This window comes from Lasioglossum baleicum, chromosome 12 (genome assembly GCF_051020765.1).
Source record: "Lasioglossum baleicum chromosome 12, iyLasBale1, whole genome shotgun sequence".
Taxonomy (NCBI): Eukaryota; Metazoa; Arthropoda; class Insecta; order Hymenoptera; family Halictidae; genus Lasioglossum; species Lasioglossum baleicum.
This window is the reverse complement of record NC_134940.1, coordinates 5,766,292-5,788,321: the sequence shown is the minus strand read 5'-3', so window position 1 is coordinate 5,788,321 and position 22,030 is coordinate 5,766,292. Positions and strand designations below refer to the sequence as shown.

Sequence of the window (22,030 nt, the reverse complement as noted above, 5' to 3'; positions counted from 1 at the left end):
TGCTGTGTGCACACGTAAGAGCCCACATCGAGGGAGCCACTCTTAAGCCTCCATTCACTTGCCAGCACATTTCCCAGGAATATACACCGGTGAAAGTTACGACTATTGGAAATTAGGATGGTTAAAACACAAAGTACAATATTTCTACCCCCGGAAATTGCGATTGTTAATGCTTAATCGATACTTGACCATCAATAGCTCGCGAAAGACCGATTCCTTGGCGCCACCGGAAAGAAAGAAATGATCAAGAAACCTTTTAGTTCCTTAAGCACGAAAAAGGAGGTCCGCGGGAAAGTTTCATTCAGGAGCTGGTTAAGCTCAAACTTTTCTGGCACTTTACGGCAGCTCGGAGTTCACGTTCCTCCGCAACTCTGCGAAATAAATATTTCCCTTCAGTCGCCTAATCTCGGCTAAATCGGCGATTCATCGAGCATTAAATCACCGACCGATAAGATCGACGGACGATCGACTCGCTGCAACAGCATCGCTAAACAACAACAACGAAAAGTCCGCTCGGTAAATGGAACTTTCATTTGCAGTTGAAAAAATAGATGAACAGAAATGAAAACACGAAAAGCAATTTACGAATACAACATGCGCGGTTTCCGAAAAACGATTCGCATACATTGTGAATACGCATCTCTGTATAAACAGACAATAAACATTCACATAATAAAATCCATCGAAACGCGTTCGACCGCGGAATATCTTTTCCGGGAAACAATGCCTCGGGATGCATCGGTTTTTCAGGCTCGTTTATTACAAGTGAAATAATTAACTACATACTTGGTTATACTGTCCGGTGTATCGGGCAAAAAAACTAATTCGCGGCAATATTCAGTCGGTTGCGATCAATGGCCTGCGGTTTCCCTTTTATAAACAAACAACTTCGGTTTATTACCAATTAGCGTTAACGAAATGATCCTGAAATATTCTGCAATACTTCCTGTTCGTGTCTGGCGAAATTGGTTGCTTTTTGATGAAATTGTGGTAAACGTCACGGGAAATTGTGAGAAACACATATTTATTCAACATGTTCGCTACCACCGTCAGAAATATGTGACATCCATAATCTGACAGCTCACTGAAAAACAGTCAAATTAATTTTATGCACTTCGTTGCTTAAAGTCATAGTAGAATGCATAATTTTCAGAGAATCTGTGACTGTGAATGCTGAACTGTTTTAATAATTCCAAATTGGGTACGTTGCATTTAATAAAAATTTCGATCAAGGAAGGTTAGCAACGAGACAAATGCTGGTAGCGAACGTGCTAAACATATTTATTTCTCAGCTAGATTTTATGGATTAGTAAACATTATTTTCTGAAGATTTTTAATTTATATAAAAGACCCTTGTGTATTATCAGAATAAATATTAGCGAAACTCAGATAAACGAAAGACTGTGCAGAACCGGTTTGCATGACCCAGCGAGCTCAATCACTCCGTGCCTCAGCGGATTCGCAACATTTTCCGGATCCTCGCGATTCTTTTCGTTCGCGAACTGTAAAAGACACGCCAATCGCAATTTCAGCAAGGAGTCGACATCGTGCGGATTCGGTAGTAATTAAGCGGCGTAAAGAGCGCATTTCGCGAACGGTACACGCCTACTTTCCGCGAACGCGCTCGGCCGAGTATTGTATGCCGGGTTGGAGCAATTCTCCGGGCAGAATAATCGCGAGGCAAAATATCTGCGAAAGTTGGCCAGTAAATCACTTGGAACAAAACCTCGGGAGTATCCTCGTGGGCCAGGTGTCGCCAAGACACCTGGTCCAGGCCAAAAAGCGTCGCGACGCGCCCGGCGATAGGCAAATCTCAGACCGAGCTGTCTGGCGAAGAGCGATGGGCCGATAGAGAGACCGTGGGAAAGAAACATCGGAAAAACTCACCGTTGATGACGACGATGGCGCCCAGGAGGCAGAGCAGCAAGTGTCGCAGGCACATCTTTTCTAGGTGCGGGGGTTTAGCACAGAAAAATAGCGGAACACGCGTGCGGAAACCGGGGGATCCTCACTTGGCCAGCATCGTTTTTCGGGGCTGGCTAAGCTCGAGATTCTCTCCTCGCGATCTCCGTGGACATCAGGCAGCCAGAGCACCGTGGAAATTCGTCCCGAGGATCGTCATCGCGATCGAACACCGTTCGGAGATCTCTCTACGACTTTCCCGGATCGAAAGACGATCGCGGAACGGACCTATGAATGACAGCTAATTAGAGCGACTCCGGTTGATCGGACACGATCAAAGGAGGGGGTCTGGCTCTCGATTGGAATCCGACTCTTGCCCTTCTTAGACTCTCCCTTCGACGACCCTGAACCTTCTTCCGGCGCTACCCTCTTTCTCGAAACCGTGGGACAAGAGCTCTGCGAGAGACTGCTCTTTGTCCCCCCCGCTCCACGGATATGATATCGTCTTTCCTGCGGATCTTCGATCTGCTTGTTTGTACTTGATGACGTCAGCTAGCCAGCAGATCCTTTCCTCGGTAAAAGAAGGAGAGAGAGAGGGTAAAGAGAAAGTGCTCGCCTCCCCCGAGGGCCGAGGGATTCGAGTTGATCCCCTGAGGAGACTGGCCGGGGGACTAGCTCCGAGCTCCTCTTAAAGTAATTACTTCTTCCGGAGGACTGTCTCGAGCTGGTCGAATTTTAATGATCAAAGCAGCCGATCGGAGACGCCGCACCCGGCTACCGAGCAGACTTGCTCCAACAGCCTGATCCTCGAGGTACGCATTACCGGCGACGATCTCACTCCTCCTATCAGACTGCACACCTTCTAGTTTTTAGTTATCGAGGATAATTTGACTTCTCACGTTTTCCAAATCCGAGTGTGTCTCGCACCGATAGTTCTGGGGATGGAGATAGTATTAAGGGTCGATGCGTTAGGGGTTGATCCGCGTTAGGGGTGAAAATATCCGCGGAAACACTTCGGCCACGGGACGCTTCCGGCCACGTCGAACTCGCGGCGCTTACTGAGTCTCTCGAGGCGATCCTCGAGGGTGACGAGCACGTTTCTCACCCCCACCAGGCAGGGGATGACCGCCACACGAGAGGCCGCGCGCTGATCCGACGAACATGCGCACCCGGTGCCAGCAGGTAGCGCGCGTCTGAAAGCGTCGCGACGCTTCCCGAGGAGACGCCGAAACTGACTGAGCAACGGTCAAGGCGGCCCCCAGGACGCCCCGGCCGACAGACAAAGAGAGGAGGCGCCGTAAAGCGCAGCCACCGGGGCAGGCTGACAGACACACATACACACGTTAGACTTGCGGCAAAAGTTATGACCTCAAAGGGGTCGTTAACGAGCGCCCGCCAAATTAGTATAACGGCTGTGGAACACTTCTACCCCCCACTCCCGGGAAACCAAGGCCTCGATCGCGAGAGAAGCGTCTTTGGGATGGGGTCGATTGTGGGATTCGGGGTTCTTTCTCGTCACGAAATTCTTCAGGACTTGCAAAATGTTTGAAATTGGGCTGCCTGTGCTGTGAGTTTCTTACTTTCGTGTGTTTGTGTCTGGCTTCGAATGTGTTTGACAATAGTTGTTAGATACATGCTGGATTTTGACTGCGAGGGTGTATACAAGATTCTTTGTGAGCAGAAACTGTGTATTTTTGCAAGTATTTTCGAGAGCGATATTAAAAAATAATTTTTAGTTTGTGGACAGTATTATCCAATGAGGAGGATTGAACTTTCCAGTGTACGATTGAATAAGCATTGCACAGATGTCAAAAGCACAATTTCGTCGACGCATCTCAACGTTTGCTTTCTACAATGACAACACCATTAACAGTGTTACCGAATGGTTCTGATACGCATCCGATGGTGATGCACCAACATCCACGATCGTGTTCAACGGAAAAGGTCTGCAAGGGTCCCCACTCATCGTGATCGTTAATTAATCTCTATAACGCGATCGCGGGTCTAAAGTGATACAAGCTATAGCCGTGTACTAACGAGCCACGCGTCACACACGATCAATGTAATTAATAATTAAATCCATCGCATCAAAGCGCCGCGTCGCCGTGAACTCCGGTATCTCCAGAGACGTAAATAATTATCCGATAGCCGGAACTGTATGCAACCGATAACTGACAACGCATCCTGTCACGGTAACCTTCGACAAAGGGTCGGTTAGGCTGCGACTTACGGGAACGGCGATCTGATCCTTCGGAACACTGACACTATCCACGTTCTTTGTGATCCCAATTTTTAATTAGCGCAGTCCCGGAACCTGCCACGCCAATCCAATTAATAAAACAATTAATTTGCTGGGATGTAAGCGGCCAATCAACATTTTCGAGTAGTTTGAGAAATTGAATATCATACAATGCAGAACCCTAATATCTGTGGTCGTCAGGAAGAACGCCTCTTGTCACATACTTTCACTTTCGAGATATTGCCGTTTAAAGTTTTGATCACTAATGCTTTGACATAGAACATCGGTTAAATTGCATTATTGTTTTGAGCCTTTCGAATTTGTTTTCGTGACTTTTCTTCTGGTAAATGCGTAATTCCTATACTATAAAGTTCAAATAATGCGTAATCTCAAATTTTTTCCCTTGCAACCACAGATATACTTACAAGTATTCGAGTTTCATCATATCCGTGATTTCAATGCCTCCTGTTTCAGATTAGCGATTTAAAACATAGCAAGCCTGCTTTACAATAATTTTTCCTATAGTTCGTGCAAGTTCGACAAGTTTGCCAGCTAGGTCTCAGGAGCTGGGATCACTTATGCGAGTCGAAGTTCCCGAAGACGGGGCGCAGCATCGACGCCAATGAACCATTTTTATCTAGTTCTCCGTCGGCTCTTTTTACGGAGCGAGCAGTTTTCTGCACAGCGATTTAGCAAGTCCCAGCAATAACCCGGAAGGAAGGAGACGGGCTAGAGCTAGAGAGAGAGAGAGAGAAATAGAGAGTTTTCCATGCCTCTCGGGCCGTGCTTTGATCGGCGGCCCCTCAAAGCATCGGCCCCCTGTCTCATTCCGATTCTGTTTTAGCTCGCCCGCATATCGATATTCCCCGTGCTTTTTTCTCAGCCGACCTCTTTATTCCCGCCTTCGACGTCGACCAATTTTCGGCCTCGCGTGAAGATGAACAGAAAGAAAAACAACGCTCTTCTCCTCATTAACCGCTGCTGGTACCGCTATGGGAGAGCTTGCGGGTAAAAGGCCGGAAAATTTCCTTTCGCCCGCCTATGTGCGCACCCCAGGAGTTAAACTAATTGTTATCGTGCCGCGCTGACCCGACGCCTGTCAGGTGAAAAATCACATGCAGAAATCTATCGTGCCCGACTTCTCGATCGATGATTCCTCTTATGGCGATTTCTACCTTTCTGCACAGTTTTATTTAACCTTCTGACTGTGATGCACTTTGCGGTTCATTCAGAAAATATATACATATCTTACAACCTGTTAATTGAAAATTTAACAAGCGGAAGTTCGTATGATACCGTTATTGAGCAAGATAGTTATTCGCGATAACTATGCGAAAGGGGTTATCGCTTTCAATGCACAGATTGTCAACCAATATTTCTGAAAGTTGACAGGGAACGCGTATGCGGTAGCGAAAGAGTCACATATTATTGCAGATTATTCATTTGCATGTATATTGACGGAATAAATTACAAAATTGCTCGATAAAACTGTCCCCGGCTCTGCGCCGAACAATATTTCCCGGTCAATATTGAAACACGCCGGACCGGAAAGTAAATTTGAGGACAATCATCGAGTGGGACGCGGTTCTCGCTATTAGAATCACTCATTCGATTGCTCAATTACACACGACACTTGCTTGTAACTAAATATTTCGTTCTTACACAGGGTATTTCATCTAACTTGACCACCTTGAATATCCTTGTTGTTTTTAAAGATACGTCAAATGTCTGAAGAACAAAGTTGAATGGTAAAATGGGGCTCATACGACACCAAAAAAATTTTGTTTCTATGTAATTTTTTTTAGAGATATGAAGGTCACCTTCATTTTTTTAAATGGAATGAGGTATTTTTTCAATCTTTAAAACCAACTTTTAAAAATATCTTTAAAAACAACAAAGATATTCAAGGTGGTCAAGTTAGGTGAACTATCCTGTATACAAACAAAGAGTTATCCAAAAGTACCTTTAGGATGTTGAATGAGAATAACTGTCAAACGCCATGTTTGTCTCTTGTCACTTTCTTGTATTACTAACCTACACAGTGATAGACAATTTTAAATTTATTTTGCAAATCAGTGTTCAATAAAAAATACCCATCGTAACTAACGTGATTTTTTCGGCATACATAATCGTCCATCACAGCAACCAATTCGAAATTTGGTTAAAAAATTTGATGAAACTGGATCTGTTCATGATAAACCAAAGTCTGGCAGACAAAGAAACAGCTGGTTCGCAATGAAAACATTGCTGCTGTTCGTGAAAGTGTTGCTAATGAGTTATTAGTAATGACCCATCAACATCAATTCCACGTCGTTCTCAAGAATGGAGCATTTCTTCGAACTGATGTCTGTAAACATGGTCGTGGTGGTCATTTGACAGATATAGTCTTTCACACATAATTGTGATAGATGATACCTGATAATATAATTAAATAAAAAAACGAATAAATTTAAAAACAGTATGTTTTTCATTTTAAAAAAACTTCCTATAGACTATTTTGGATAACCCTATAGTTTATGGACAAAATTGGCAAATTCGCTTGTAAAATTATAATTTTTATTACACTTTACGTATGCGCATTTATATAATTCATAATTATCTTCAACGAGGATGCTCTTGCAGAATCGATCACGGTTAATTTATAAGATTTTATTTGTGAAGTATTAAAACTCGCGCGGTAGATCCCGAGCGGAGTGAGAAACAAATTACTGTTTGATCGGAAGTTTCTCTGAATTAGTTCCCTCCGTGTAATTAAAACGGAGTCGTATCGCGACAATTATGATCGATCCGGCGAAGTTGATAATATTTACAAGCAGACCGTAAACGCGTTAATAATATGTTCGCGAGGCAAACCCATAAACGATCTGTTTACTGGCCTAATAAAGAAGGAGCGTTTCAGGATGGGGGATATTGAATCGCGTTGAGCCGCGGATTTCCCCGGGTGAAGAGATTGTTCGAAAGCAGAACCGTTAATAATTAACGGGGGACGCGTTAACACTGTTTCGAGTCGTGAACAAAATTAATGTTTTAACGGCGACCGTGTGGCCGCCGTTGTTCAACGATTCCTGGGGCGCCTCCGCGAGCGGAAAAACAAATGCGCTTTTGTGCCCGTCGGATAATCCATATAATTAAAAAATTTACACACTCGCCGAATAGCCGTGGAATAATGGAGCCCCCCGATAAAAATGTAAATATGAACGCACTCGACAAACCGACTGTGAGCCACGCGAAACCACCGTGAATTCGCAATGCCCGTGAATTTTGTTCCATTCCGCTAAAGTAGAAAGCATGCAAATCAAGGATCCCGGTGTTCGGAGAAACATTGATTTATTTCGCTGGTACATTTTCGCTGGGTTTTTTTTATAGACAGGAGATTCGATAGAGATTTTCCATAGTCTTCTATACCACTTACAGAAATAGATGCGAATATTCATCCATTTTTGGTTTCACTTTAAAAATGGAAAAATTGAAAAGGCTACGATATCTAATTTCTAGACCTAACACATCAGGCAAACATTTCGCATCAGCGTCTCACCTTACCACTCAATAATCATCTGCGGCATGTTAACATCGTTCCGCGCGATAATATTCGCGAGCGTACTCAAGCCGGATCGTGGAATCGCTCGAATTACCAGACACTGTTTCGGATAAACTGACCACCCCGTATAACTGTCCAAGTTTATCCAGCCGCGACGTATACGTTCGCCAACGATTATTGTGACAATTTCATTTCGCATTATCCAGCCGAACGGCCAATGACTCTATCGGCGAAAACTACCTCGTTCCCACCCTTCGCCCGCGTCTCCACCCTCTTCGCCTCCCCATTGCAGCGGGATGGAGAGGGGTAGATTCTAGGTACACCGAGTCCGGACTACAGCGCACGGTAAATTTCCCTTCGGGACATGTTTCGCGCATATCGAAATCCCATTTGATCGAAATTTCGGATGAGCCACGCTGCACTGTCCTATCCTCTCCCTTCTCTCGCACAACCCCCTCCCTTCGTTCTCCTGGATCGCGTACTTGCTATCCGAGCCGAGGAGAGGGAAAAAGAGCGCCGGGGAAAAAAAAGAAGAGAAAGGAACGGAAAAAATATAGTTCGAGCGGTACGTTTCGCGCGGATTTACGGCGACTTACGGATTTGTTTCAGCGGAACCGTTCACTCAGCTTGATTGGCGCAGGGTGGTCCGAAGGGTACAAAAAGTCTGGGGGAAAAAGAACAGTTAGAGTCCGAGGTTAGTTCACTAATTTTTAACGCGTACGAATTTTATCGGTGAGCCGGTTTGATGGGTTTTTAAACAGCGAAAGTTTTTGCGCTCAGAAATTCATCGAAAAATGGGAGAAAGGTAAAGTGTAATACATACTTGAAAAATGGTTGAGCGAACGAGCAAGCGAAACGAAAGATAGTGGAACCGTGGACGTTTTATTCGAAGTAAAACAAGCAATAAGATTTTTATTTTTCATTATATCCCGATGATCTCTTATGATCGCATCTTGTTCTGCCAAGCTGTGAAAATGTAAACACGCACCCGTAAACGCTGTGTACGTACCGTGTTATACGAGCCCCTTTCTTTACCGCGTTACACGAACGGTGTCGCAATTTTTGTACCGTGTTCCACGAATCCATGTTAAACGAACCCGTCTTATGCGGAGGTTTACGGTATTCTCTCAACGGGTAGCAAGTAGCAATTCGTTAAATAACAAAGTTGGTATATTTTAGTTGATTTACGAATGGAATTGTTCTCGCTCTCGAACAACGTATTGAGCAATCCTCCCCTGTTATTTGGTTTGAGAAGGGCCATTCAAAAATTGCCGGTAAATCAACTATTAAGAAACAAATCACCATTTCAGACATCATAATTAGCTACTCGAGCAAAGCGGATTATGCTTCCCCCAAACCGGACGCGGTTCGCAGTACATGTTGGATGTTTCGAACAAACCAGAATGAACTGGCAGAATACGCGTGGAGGTTTATCTGCAAAACTGCGAGCGTCAATTACCATAAACCGGCGATCCTTTCCTTCGTAATCTATAGATATCGCGTCGACGCGACGCGACGTCGCGCGTCGATCGTCAGTCCGTCACGCGTCGATGATCGCATGCGCGAAAAAAAAGCAACACGCGCATAATTCCACGCGGCGAATTGATTGGCTATCAGCAGACGGCCTTGATAACGAACTGCGCTGTTATGAAAATAAATCCGCGGGTGAATCGTAGCGAATCATAGTGAACCCGGCGCTCGAGCACGGTGACAACGTTCCGCCACTTTTTGCGTATACTCTACGTTTGGTAAAAATCCTCTTGAAAAAAAATGAATTAAAATGTCTGTACGCACAGACATTTTAGTCTCCTTCGGACGTTCTTATTCTAACACAGCAACATTTTCTAACTTCCCGAAATATCGATATAAAAAGAAATTGATTTTCGCGAGTTTCAGTTCCGGACAAACGTGGAAAATTCGCGGGAAGCGGGAATGGTTTCGCGGATGATTGTCCCATTGGCGGATCGTTCGGGTGTCGATTATAGTCCTCGAAAAGTGCAAACACGGCGGAGAGCCAACCCTTCGATAACGCGGGGGCTTTCCCCTCCCGGTCCGAGTATTTTTTTAATCTTTCAGCCAAGAACTTTTCAATATTCGCCACACTTCCCCCGGGATGTTCCGCGGTATCGATATTCCATTTCGTTGGGAATCGAGCGACGACCGTGGCGACGCTGCACAGATCACCAGCCGACGAACACGAGGAAAAAAATATATAGGGTGTCGGCGGGGGTGGGACCCGGTGAAAGATGCGACAAGACCGTCGTTTACCTTTATCGCCGACCCCCCATTGCACTCCCCTGCCCTCGTCGGCGTCATTATACCAACTGGCATCGGTGTACCCTTAGCGCCCCCAGACCCGCCATGGGAATTTATTCGGCCGAGCTTACTTATGGCGAACCGTCTCGTCGATTCGAAACCTTGTAACCCTGACGCGCGATGAAGCCGAAGGATCTGGACGCGAAATATATGTGGATCACTTTCTTCTCTGCTTTTAGTACATATTACAAAGTTTGGAATATTTAAGTAACATTTTAATGTACCTAACCTAACAACTACGAGAAAGCAGATTGTAATAGAATTAACATTTCAGTTCCATCATTATGATTAATGTATAAACAGATTACATATTCCTCGACCCTTCTTCGTGGATATTAAACTATTATCTACAAATTATCAATGAAACTAATTCTGTTATACAGAGTATGTCCAATTTGCTTATTAATTATACATTATATGGAATATTATTGTATGCAGAAGTTATATGATTCCGTAGGGCATATTAATTTTCATATTAGTATTAATCATCTAATAATTATCATGTATTCGGCAAATATATATCAATCCCAACAGTCTCACAAATTTGAATAACTTTTATGTGAAATTACGAGCCTGTCGTCGCCGTTTGACTAGATCTAGCATTAATTATTTAGTGCAGTGGGATTACACGTTTCTGACCGATGCCCGTACCAAATGTTGCATGGATACGTTTTTCAGCTTCCGCTTATTGATACCTGCGCACGGAAAGGACAATTCGAATGAATAATTCGGATATTTGCAACCCGCCAAGTGATTCGTATTCAAATGTATGCGATAGAATTTTACGGGGAAAAAGTGACCGCGACGGAGAACGTCCATGTGAGTATCTACATATATTTCTACGGGGGGGGGGGGAACTTTTTAATATGCATTTCCGAATAAAATGAAGCTGCGACCAGAAAACCGAAATGTATTAATTGCAAAAACATGTTGCAGTCGTCGCAAGTAATTTATATTGAATAAAACCGTGCGTTCATTACGTTCCCAACGGCTCACGTACTATAATTATTTCGCCCGAAGATTACAGCAATTTCCAATATCGAAACTTTTTAAATTGCATTTCGCATGATTTCTCCCAATAATACAAATTCGCGTATTCCATCTACTGTACGGTGCGTTCATTTTTCTTTCCGTTCGTTAAAAAATGTTGTATAATTTCTCCTTTAATTACGATGTAGACAATTATTTACAATGGATCATGACCGTGTCTGTCTGTTCCCGAAAAATGTGAAAATATCTCGATATTGATTTTGGGACCAAAAAATTGAAATTTTCTCCTCGAGAAGCATAGCCGTCGCAGTTTATGTAATTCCGGAGCAAACGACGCGGGCTATCTAAACATTTGTCGGTTTCTAATTAAGCACAATAAACTGGGAGTTATATCAATGGGACCGGAAAACAAACAACGGATTTTCCCGTGGAATGAACAGAGCTGGACTCTCGGCAAAAAGGTCTCGTCTGGGAACGCATTGTCGGCGAGAAGAGTTCCGCGGGATCAGTCTCGCGTGCGAATAAAAACCGGCACAGCGATTTTCTTTTGGTGGTACGCAAAGCGTGCAAATTAGGCGGCTGAAAAGGGAAAGATGGCGGACGCCGCGCCGCGCCGTCTCTATCCGTGGAAATATAAAGTTATCGCGTGGCCAACTTTCAATTCAATTAATGCCGATAGAGGTCCGGTGACCCATTACATCACTTCGTCGGCACGCGAAATTGTTTCGCATCTTCCTCTTCTTTCTCTCTCTCACTCCCTGTATTTCGACCTCCCTTTCATGCTTCATCTTTTGGTACTATATGTACATTTTTCTCTTTTTATTTTTTAGAGAGGCTTACACCTTTTTTCAGTGGCTGATATGGAAAAGCCCGGTGAAACCAGTCCCGTGATTCGAGATGTTCCTCTGAAAGGATTAATGATTTCTGACACAAAACCGCTGATATAATTAATTCGCGAAAGCCGGAACGGATGGCGAACTGGAGAGACGATACTGGATCGATACTGATCCGCTGCGAATTTTTATTTGATCTGTCCTAACGTAATGCTTAATACGCTTTGGATTTTTGATTTAGGAAGTGTAGTTTATTAAATTTTGAGCGTATCATCTTGTTCGTTATTACTATTCATATTATTATTGTTGCTCGTAAATGGATGGGGAGAATCTACTTTCAGATTATATCGCGCGTTTAATATGTACATTACGATCCGTACTAAATAATTAAAGCTGCATAACCTGAAATATGCACCTTTCATTTTAGAATAAATGACCTCTGGATGTATACATTGCCAGGTATGTTTAAATATTTTATCTGTAATTGGATGAGGTTTAACATTACGAGTTTCGAAATATAATATTTGAAAGGACTACCAAAACAATTTAAATAATACATTTTTCCCAAATAAAACATACAAATAAATGGAAAACATCGAATTCGTTTCAGTATCCACTAAAAATAGATGCAAAGAATCTGTAGCTGTATTTATAAAAAAAAAAAGATTGAAAATGTGGAGCAAGACAAATTGGGGGGAGTTAGTTGACTATTAGCGAGCTAGCCAGTTCCGTAAGTGTGATTTATGATTTTTCGGACGTTTTTTTTCACCGGTTCACATGTAAAATGGAATCTGGTTTGAATGAAACTGGAATCACGGTGGACCCTTTCAATGTCTGCGGTGCGCATTGCGCTCGCGAAAAAAATGGCCGACGACTTTAAAGTTTTTGCTGATTATTTTCCGCGCGGAGTACACACGCGTTGCTTTCACGGTCTCTGCGCGAATGGTATTCAATAAATTTCCCTACCGAATGTCCCGTTACGCTCGCTAGGTGCCGAACAACGCTAAACACGTCCACAAAAAAGCATGAAGTGAAACGTGACCAGCTCTCGACACACTCTACCATTCCAGAATCCATTCGCGAATTGAATTCCAGCGTAAATCCGACGGTTTCGACTAGCTTACACATTTAAACAAAACGATTGTTTGAATTTTTTTTAAATATCGACCGTTATTAAATATTTTGGGCGGCGTGGAACGACTGAAAATGTAAGATTAAAATTCTAAGATATTGTTTAACGAGGTACAGTGACCCGAATTAATATTCGGACGGTCTAAAAGAAACGATAAGTTTTTTAATATTGTACTACACGATTTGAGCTTTTGTCGGGAAGCTAGAGCAATTACTTTACTGCAACTTGTGAAAAGAAATTTTGTTCAAAAAATGCAATTCTTCGGAATTGTAAAAGAAATACTAAAAGTTGCATTTCACAACTTTTTTATATGGGCCTATATTAAGAAATTTGAAAAATACGTTTTGTAGATCTGTGTCAATTTTTGAAAAATTTTCTGTTTACATCCTACAGTAAACTATTTGCTCTAGTTTCCCAAAATAGCTCAAATCGTATAGTACCATATTAAAACAGTTATCGTCTTTTTTAGAGCGTCCGAATATTAATTCGGGTCACTGTATATATGGTACAGACACTTTTTGTTACTGTATAATATTTTTTTGAAAAAGAGCAGGAAGATATCAATGGTTAGAATCGTAAATGGTTGTATACTAGGACTATGTGTAAATCGCGAGATATCTTATCGTCCGACGGTATAATGTTAACCGAAGCCAACTAGATAGTGTGATAACACTGTAGTGTAGATAACGGTATACAATAGTCCTAGTTTAATTGCCGCAGGCTCAGGACTGGATCGCGACTATTGTCGAGGGAGGAAGTTCCTGAATAAATCAATACTGAAAAATTGAACATTACATACATGTGATTGCATGCATTTGCTCGATTTACAGCAGGTAAAAGCGCTAACTAATGAATAGAACTGAACTACATTCCCTGTCCCCTACGGTAATCTCGGTTTTTTTCCCCGAGATCCCTCCTACTCCCGAACTGAATCCGAATCCTACGGAAAAATGTCGGTAGCAGTCAGTATCCGGTTGTCCCGATACTCCAGCGAATCGACGCGCCTTCCAGCATTCGTCCATCCGCGTCGCGTGAAATATTGAAAAAGTCGGCGGCAAAGAGCACTCGGAATAATCCCGCAGGCTCGGGGGCCCGAGGGTCCGGCGGCGTTTTCGACGCGTCTCGTCGAAGGATTCATTAACGAGTGGCCACTTTTCGCCGGACCGGCCACAGGCAGCGGCGATAACAGTAGCCTGCGATCGATCGATCGCGATCGGTAGGTGTAGGTCGTAGGTATACCTACCGGTTCGGCACGGCCGGCCTCTCCGCGCGCCACACGAATGGCCCATTCGTCGCTCACATTTACCACTGATGGTTTTGCACGCAATTTGGAGTCACGCCAGGACGTGGTTTCCCACGACCATCGCGGGAGGACACGCCGATGGGTGGGGTAGCGAGGGTCGAGATTGTGAGATGGAACAGAAGATAGGCAGGTCGATCGGCTCCTGGATGAGGATGCGGCGTATTCAAGCGGATTGCCAAGTGGCCGGTGCCACATACCGGACAGTCCGGCGGTTTGCCATTAAATTCGAACCGAACTCTACCAAGTTCATGCTTTATTTAGTGTCCGTCGACAGACTTACCGATCCAATCCCGTGCCGAGCGTTCTGGTGTCCCGTCGCTTTTTACACGTGCGAGCATCGAGAAGAGCTCGACAAACTCCTTATTTTTCAAATCCGATTATAATGGACATTCACGCGACGACATCTAATTTTCCCACATTCTGGAATATTTCAGCTTTAATTTTTATTAGGTCAATCGAAGAGTTCCGTCCGTTTAGCGTCGAGTAGCCGTAGCTCGAACTGTCGTTAACTATAACGTTTAAAGTAAGGTTAACTTTTTAGTTTGGACATCTTTCAATAAAATTCAATGCATAACAATATACGCTTGCATCAATAACATCGTTTTTTGAGCCGAATAAACGTCATTTGAGCGAAGTGTTAATCTTTTGCTTCGATTGGAAGAAAACTGCAACTGAAGCTCATCGAATGATTATAGACATTTATGGCGATAATGCTATTTCCGATAAAACATGTAGAAAGTGGTTTCGACACTTTAAAAATTGTGATTTTACTGTCGAGGACAGAGAGCGTTCTGTACGGCCACGAGTATTCGAAGACGAAGAATTGCAGGCATTGGTGGATGAAGATCCATGTCAAACGCAGAAACAAATTACAGAAGCGTTAGATTGTGGTTAATCTGTCATTTTCGATCGTTTAAAAGCCTTGGAGAATGTCTACAAGAAACGAAAGTGGGTCCCATATGAACTGAAGCCAAGAGACATTGAAAAGAGAAAAATCATCTGCAAAATTCTGCTTGCAAAACGTCATAATAGTTGTCAAAGAAACGTTAGAAGCACTTCGCTGGGAAGTGGCTATCCTATGCGGCTTATTCGCCGGACTGTGCCCCTTCTGACTATCACTTGTTTCGGTCAATGGCACACGCACTTGCTGAGAGACGATTTAATTCTTACGAAGATGTCGAAAGATGGATCTCTGACTGGATGACCTCCAGAGATGACTCATTCTTTCGTCGCGGAATTCGCTTGCTGCCCGAAAGATGGGGAAAAGTCATCGCTAACGATGGACAATATTTTGATTAATGTACTTTTTCATTGTGTTTTCCGACTTTCCGACTGACCTACTAAAAAATCATCGCTCTATCTCATTTCTATGAAAAGTTCTTTGATTTCGACACAGAATTCATCGGTTTGTCCCACTGTGTGTCGTCGCGCGATATACGTACACACTTTTGGCGCAATGTCTCGTTCAGTGACGGTTGTCCTGTGGTGAAAGGGTTAAAAGAACGAACCTCCACGCCTTACATACCAATAATAAACAAGGCAAGTTCGATTAATACCCGAGTCCATCGTCGAACAGAAGGTCCGCCAGCAATCTGCATTCCGCTACCGGAGCAGCAAGTTTGCCCCGCGATATACCAAGGTTCACCCTGATTAGCCGAGTTGCGGCAGCGGTAAGTTGGGCCCCCGGGGCAACGTCCATCGAAAATGGCGTCGCGACGTCGATATATACGGGCGGTGGTTCTACGTCGTCGTCGACGGCGTCAGCTAGAAGACGCGAGCAGAGGTTGGCCGAATCGAACCACCGTATTGGCTGATGGAGGCGTTACATTGGCTGATTGGTCGTGCGACGATCTGCTCGATCGAAACGTTCGGCTTCTCGACTTCTCTCTTCTCGACTGCTGTCCGATTGCTCGGACCAAGGTGGCCCGTAGTTCGACCGGAACTTCCAAGTGTCAGGCCGCAGCTCCGGTTCATCCTCTTCTGGACGATGAAATTGACCGGTGAAAAAGGGTCTGAGCTAGCTTCCAGCGTGATCTGCGCTAATCTCGGGATACTTTGGACCTCTTACTTGCCACTAGTTTTCGCTGGTTACTTTCCTCCACGACCCGTGAAAGGGAATCCTTAATTCGCAGAAATTTATCCAATCTCTCCCTGTTTTTCTTGAACTGACGTTGGTTGAACTGGATGCCAGTCGTAGATTGGAGAAGATCTACGATGTATACTCTCTCTAAACGCGGCTATTTTACATTGATTTATCACGTGTCCAAGTAATCCAATTTTGTTAAGGAGTGAAAAATTCCTACAAAAATCTGACACGAAATACAAAAAGAGTATCCGACCAGAGCTTTATTTTTAATTTAATTAATAACCATATAGATTGTCCCTCTCTCCTTATGCAAATCAATTTTTACGCACCTGAACGTGCTTTGAGATCTCGAGCAGGTTTTCAAACACTTAAATGCAAATCCACATGTAAAGAAACAATATTTCTTAGACTCTTTACCGCGCTTCGCGCGTTGTAGAGCATGGAGTATGGAGTGACTGTAGAGTGTCTGCTGTGAGAGAGAAGATTGATAGATGAGAGTGATTACGTAATAGAACAGAGCACATGTTCATAAATTGAGAGAATAATAAAAGTGTGAATGGAGAAGTGATATGGAATAAACTTTAAATGTCGTTTCTCTGTTTACAGGTAGAATTGTATATAGTGTACATAATTATTGTAATATAGTATTGGGTAATGAATAAAGGAATAAACTTTGTTTACAGGGAAACAATTTCTAGTTTATCTTGAAAATCCTGTGTAATAGATAACTGTCTTATACACATATGGATTAATAAATCCTATAAATCGAATTATTGCGAACTCCAACACTCTATACAATAGTATTGATTATTTTAATGGGTCGTTACACATTTTCAAAAAAAAATTACGCAGGATTAACTTATAATATCAGTACCTTTATACCAACAGTTTTTTTTTTATGCATGTCCTTTCTTAGTAATTTATGTTAAGTCTTTGTTCTATTGTGAACATTTGTGTAAATGGACCTCGGTCCGTTCATAATAAATAATAAACAAACATTTGTATGCATACGAATAAATTTCAGATGCAATTTCCTGAGAAAATACAGATTTTTCTTTGGCAAAGCAGCTTCGAAAAAATGTCCGTGCGGGAAGCATCGTCGGAGAAAAATAGCCGCAGGGGAAAAAGCATCGCTTGGTCGCATATTTTTTTTTCCTGATCGTTACTCAATGGCAATATTCTAGAAGCGATTCAATTACCTTCGAAGTTGAAGGTACTCGCGCACGATCCGGTAATTGTTGCGGTCTACGTAGATGGCTTCAGCCGGCAATATTCGTCGGCGCTCGATATATCGGCACCAGATGTAATTGCATGGACGGTGCTTCTACATTTCAATTTCATCAGGAGGCACTGGTGAATTACCGGTACACGGCATTTCCTGTCGTTTCCGCGGAATCTCGTATCGCCGTGTTAATCGTGGGATCGATCAATTAACGGAATCGTTTCGCCCGTCGCGTCGGAGGCTTCTTTGCCGGCGATACCGGTGGAAGTTCGTCGCTCGAATCCGATCTCGGTTGTTCTCTTATCTGTCCATAAATAGATTTTTTTGTATCAGGTGGAGTGGGGTAAGTGCGCCCTAGTTTTTGCAAAGTTGGACTTTAAACTGATGTATTTTCAGTCTGGTATGTAAAAATTTGACGCTCTAGTATCGAACTCAACAGTTATTACTGATGAATTAGTATTATGTAGGATTCTAAGTTTGCTTGGAAATTATCATTCTGATAGGATATTGTACAAAGTGTCAACCGCTACGCACTTGCCCCGAAAATGGGGCAAGAGCGTCTCTGAGAGTTAAAAATGCTTTCAAACCTTGTTTCAAGTGGTACGGGGCAAGAAAAGAATTATTATCAAGCCTGCTACAAAATGCTTCTTATTTCATTCAATTATATTGTTTACTTTTATAGTTGCCCATACAGTATGCACTCTTACTTAACGATTAATAATACCTACCGATACACATTTGCTATCCCACCAGAGATCCATTCAAGCATCGTCTTATTAAAGAAGAGCATATCCCGAGACTCGTCTCTACAACGCACACCGCCACACAACGGCTATTAAATTAATCACCAGTTAAATTATTCAGTAAATAATGTGTCCCACTATTTCCCGATTCACACCATCATTAATTCGAATTTTTGCAAATCAGAGCGTGACAGAGAAAGGAATTTGATGTTTGGTGGAGTGAACTTCCAGCATTAATTGAGCAGAGATAATTGAATTAGGGAAGTAATTGTAACACACATTCACTGATGCTCGATAATCGCAGTAATTTGCCGACCACATTGCATCGTTGAATAATAATAATAACAACAACAATAATTATAATTATAATAATACTAACAACAGCGACGGTGATATAGAATAGAATTATGCGCAGGAGTTTCGTCCACGTCATCAAATATTAGTGGCGTCGACAGCGTTACATCAGACATCGATTAAATATTGAACAGCGTTGTTACACGCGGGAACTAATCCCTTTACTGGGCCGTTAAATTTGATTCATTCGGCGTCTCGTAAAATTTAACTTTCGATTAAACCGGCGGCCATTTAATACGATCGGTGCTTCGTGAATTTAAACGACAGTAAATTCGATCGGGAACCAGAAAAAACGATGTCCGCCTCTCTTTTTTTCGTTCCCTTGGTTTTTTCATGTTTTTTTTTTTCTAAACCCCCTAATGAATTTATTCGCGACCGATAGTGTCGTCGACCGCAACAACGTTACTTACCAAAATGCTTTTTTCTGCTTCCATAACTTTCCCTTAAATGTCTGCAACAACCTGTCGGGGAGAAAAAAACTTTTACTATTTACGACTGTTCGTCGGACAGCTTTGTTTTTTAATGATCGCGCAAAGTTCGTTATCTATTCTCGTCGATTTTTCGTGGGACCGGGTTTGCTTTTTCGATTCGGGGAATTTCAGATTTCCAGGACACGCGCGCGCGCGTTATTGTCGCGAAATAAAATCACCGCGCGCGAAGTATATAATTATGCAAGCAGATTCCACGCTAGAGGAGTTACTAATTTAGCTTCCCGCTCATAATTAAAACATTTACTTCGCCAACAACAATGAGCGTGAACGTACACAGCGAGCCGGTCGTCTGATAAATCAACACTCGCTTTCAGAGGCTGCCTAAATAAAATACTAACGCAAACAGAAGCTGCTCGTGTGCTACGGTAATCATGAAGATCTACTGTCGACGTTTTAAGCGTTCCGCTCGGAGCTTAATGAAATGATGTAAAAAAAAGATCCGGAAAATTCATTCTGTCCGATGACTCGAATATTCATGCACAATGTTATCAAGGATTTGTTTGCATTCGCGAATTCATGTTTTATCAGGTCTGACGGAGAAATCTTGCGTAAGGAGGCACGAAAGCTCGGACAACGAAAAAACTCTGGCGGCGAGCATCACTGTAACGGGTCGAAGAGGGACATGCGAGGACGACTAAAGCTCTGCAAAGCTTTTTGCGAGTCGAGCCAATTTGTCGGACCCGATTCCGACAAGTCGTCGCAAGAAAACATTTGACAAACGTCTGGATAACCCTACGAAAGGACTGCGGCGTTGGTTTAGTCCTCCGAACGACTCCTGTCAGCTTCATCCCTATTCTGGACCAACAAATGGACTTTGCGGACCCTATTGTTCCTGATAATCTAAATATTATTCATGCGAACAATCATTCGTAAGTAGACCGCGGATCTTTATGCAAAATAAAAATTGCCCAACTCGGTGGAGAAGCGGGGTCACAGGTGAGAGGAGCACGCGGGAAAGGGGCGGGTGCTCTCTTTGCCGTACCACTAGGAAAATTAAGTTTCGCACACGAAATAATTAATGCGACCCCGCGAACGAGACGGACATTACGCGTTACCACATTAGCTGACCCTCGTTCCCCTTGCTGTTCCCGTACGATCCAGGGGGGCCCACGGCCGCCTTCCATTTCACCTCCGCCGCCAGCTGAACCTTCTACTGCCGCTTCCGGCCATAACTCAAAATCCCTCAGGTGTGCTAACCGCGTATGCCGGCGGTCACGTTGGAATGTTAGGCCGCGAGCTTCCACCGTTATTAAGCCTCGTCCACGTTCGCAAGCGCCGCACGTGCGCTACGACACACACCCCAGTACCTTCTCGGTGCGCCACCCTCTACACCGCACGGTGGTATTGAAATTTTCCTGGCGAATTTCTACGCACCCCCGGCTCAAACCTGATTTTATACACGCTATAATAACGCGTCTTTTAGGACACCCTCATTTCTAGGGTAAAGTGCCGAAATATGGTATAGTCGCTTATTATGGCACTACCTTATATCTTGTAAAGGAGAAGTCGCACTCTAGCGAGAACATCCTCAAACAATAGTTTACCATGCTTACTCAACAGTGTGCAGTGCAATCGCACCATTCTATAGATTTTAGTATCAATCCTCCGTCAGTTGTGTCTCCACGTGTTGAATATTTTTGTAGTTAGAATTTTCGATTGTATCTTTTTCGAGGAAGATAAGTGATTTTGAAATGTTTGAACATATCTGCATTTTCTGTTTATTTCTATTAATGTTTGCCAACTATTGGTTTCGGCTGAAATTCATTTTCTCTTCGTCAGTAGCTAGTATTATCAGTCCACGTGGAGTTCCCAATACGGCACTACAAAGGGTTCCTAGGTGTCATATTAGGGACTCAAGGTGTACCATATCAAGAACTCCCTTTCGCTGGAACCTGCAAATGACACACCACAAAAAAGAAATATTTTCCCCAAGCTGTATTAATTTTTAAACAAACTTGACCCCAGAATCTTATAGGGAGGAAATGCATGTACAACTGGTAATTGTTTGAACGAAAAAGAGCATTCTAAAATAATCAAAAAATGACATCAACAAAAAGTGGTTCGTATTTGGGCACTTTACTCTACATCTTGCTTCTCGTTTGACAAAATACTGCGCACAATAAAACACATACTACTTTAAATACTATTGGGAAAAGTGCGATCGCAAATTTCGCTTTCGCCGCAGGATGACTGGCGAAACGAGATTCCCAAAACAAGATGAACAGTCCCTCAGCGAATTTTTAATTGTCCGAAATCCTAGCCCATAGCTTCGTTAACTCAAAAATAAAGCAACGACGGTATTGCATATTCATGAACTGTTCTCTTTCTTCCGTTGCAACAATTTTAGAGATTACCACAATCAGAGTAATCCCGTCATACCGAACCTAACACCGGCAATCTACCTGTCAAGCGAGGGTGCGCGTTCATTATACAGCGCCCGCGGGGGTTGACGAATCTATTTAGTAGAAAATGGAAGGAAAAACTCGTCTCGAATCTGTCATAGAGTTTTTGTTGCAATTGCATTTCGCGGATTTGCATACGCCGCGCGGACGCTGAAGTCCGCGGTCTAGTCGTGACTAATGAATCCATTATAAAATTCCCGTGAGCTGCGAACAAGGTTTTCCGAAACCGTGGGGAACAGCCTGTATCCAAGATAAAGTTATTAAAACTTGCCGACACACTCGACCAGAAGAAAGAGTGGCCCATTGAAATTAATTCCCTGCGACTTTAAAGCTCTTTTCTCTCTCTGGCGTTCGCCCGATTTGCCTCCCGATTACTCGGCTCGCGAAAGTTACGCTTAAATCAAGCTTCGCCGACTGCCGAGCTCGTATTTTTCGTTTCGACGAGAGACACTTTTTGCAGCTCTCTTCACGAAGAGTTC

The 22,030-nt window shown here is 43.2% G+C and overlaps 1 protein-coding gene and 1 long non-coding RNA gene across 6 annotated transcripts in view; one reads left to right on the top strand and one right to left on the bottom strand.

The window, feature by feature from the left end:
* Carpa (Carbonic anhydrase-related protein A) overlaps positions 1-3,144 on the bottom strand; it is a 202,960-nt gene extending 199,816 nt beyond the window's left edge. For 3 of the 5 annotated variants that reach the window (XM_076435920.1, XM_076435918.1, XM_076435919.1), the window contains exon 1: positions 1,888-3,142. In XM_076435920.1, coding sequence (XP_076292035.1) covers positions 1,888-1,942 — 55 coding nt within the window. In that variant the 5' untranslated portion in view covers positions 1,943-3,142. Of the gene's footprint in view, positions 1-1,887 lie in introns of all 5 variants that reach the window. The other 2 variants (XM_076435922.1, XM_076435921.1) reach the window with 2 other exon arrangements.
* The window catches only part of LOC143214635 (uncharacterized), a 196,843-nt gene extending 176,837 nt beyond the window's left edge, over positions 1-20,006 (top strand). Inside the window, exon 2 of the long non-coding RNA XR_013010188.1 lies at positions 19,678-20,006. This is a non-coding gene — a long non-coding RNA (uncharacterized LOC143214635). The remainder of the gene's footprint in view (positions 1-19,677) is intronic.
* The last annotated feature ends 2,024 nt before the right edge of the window (positions 20,007-22,030 follow it).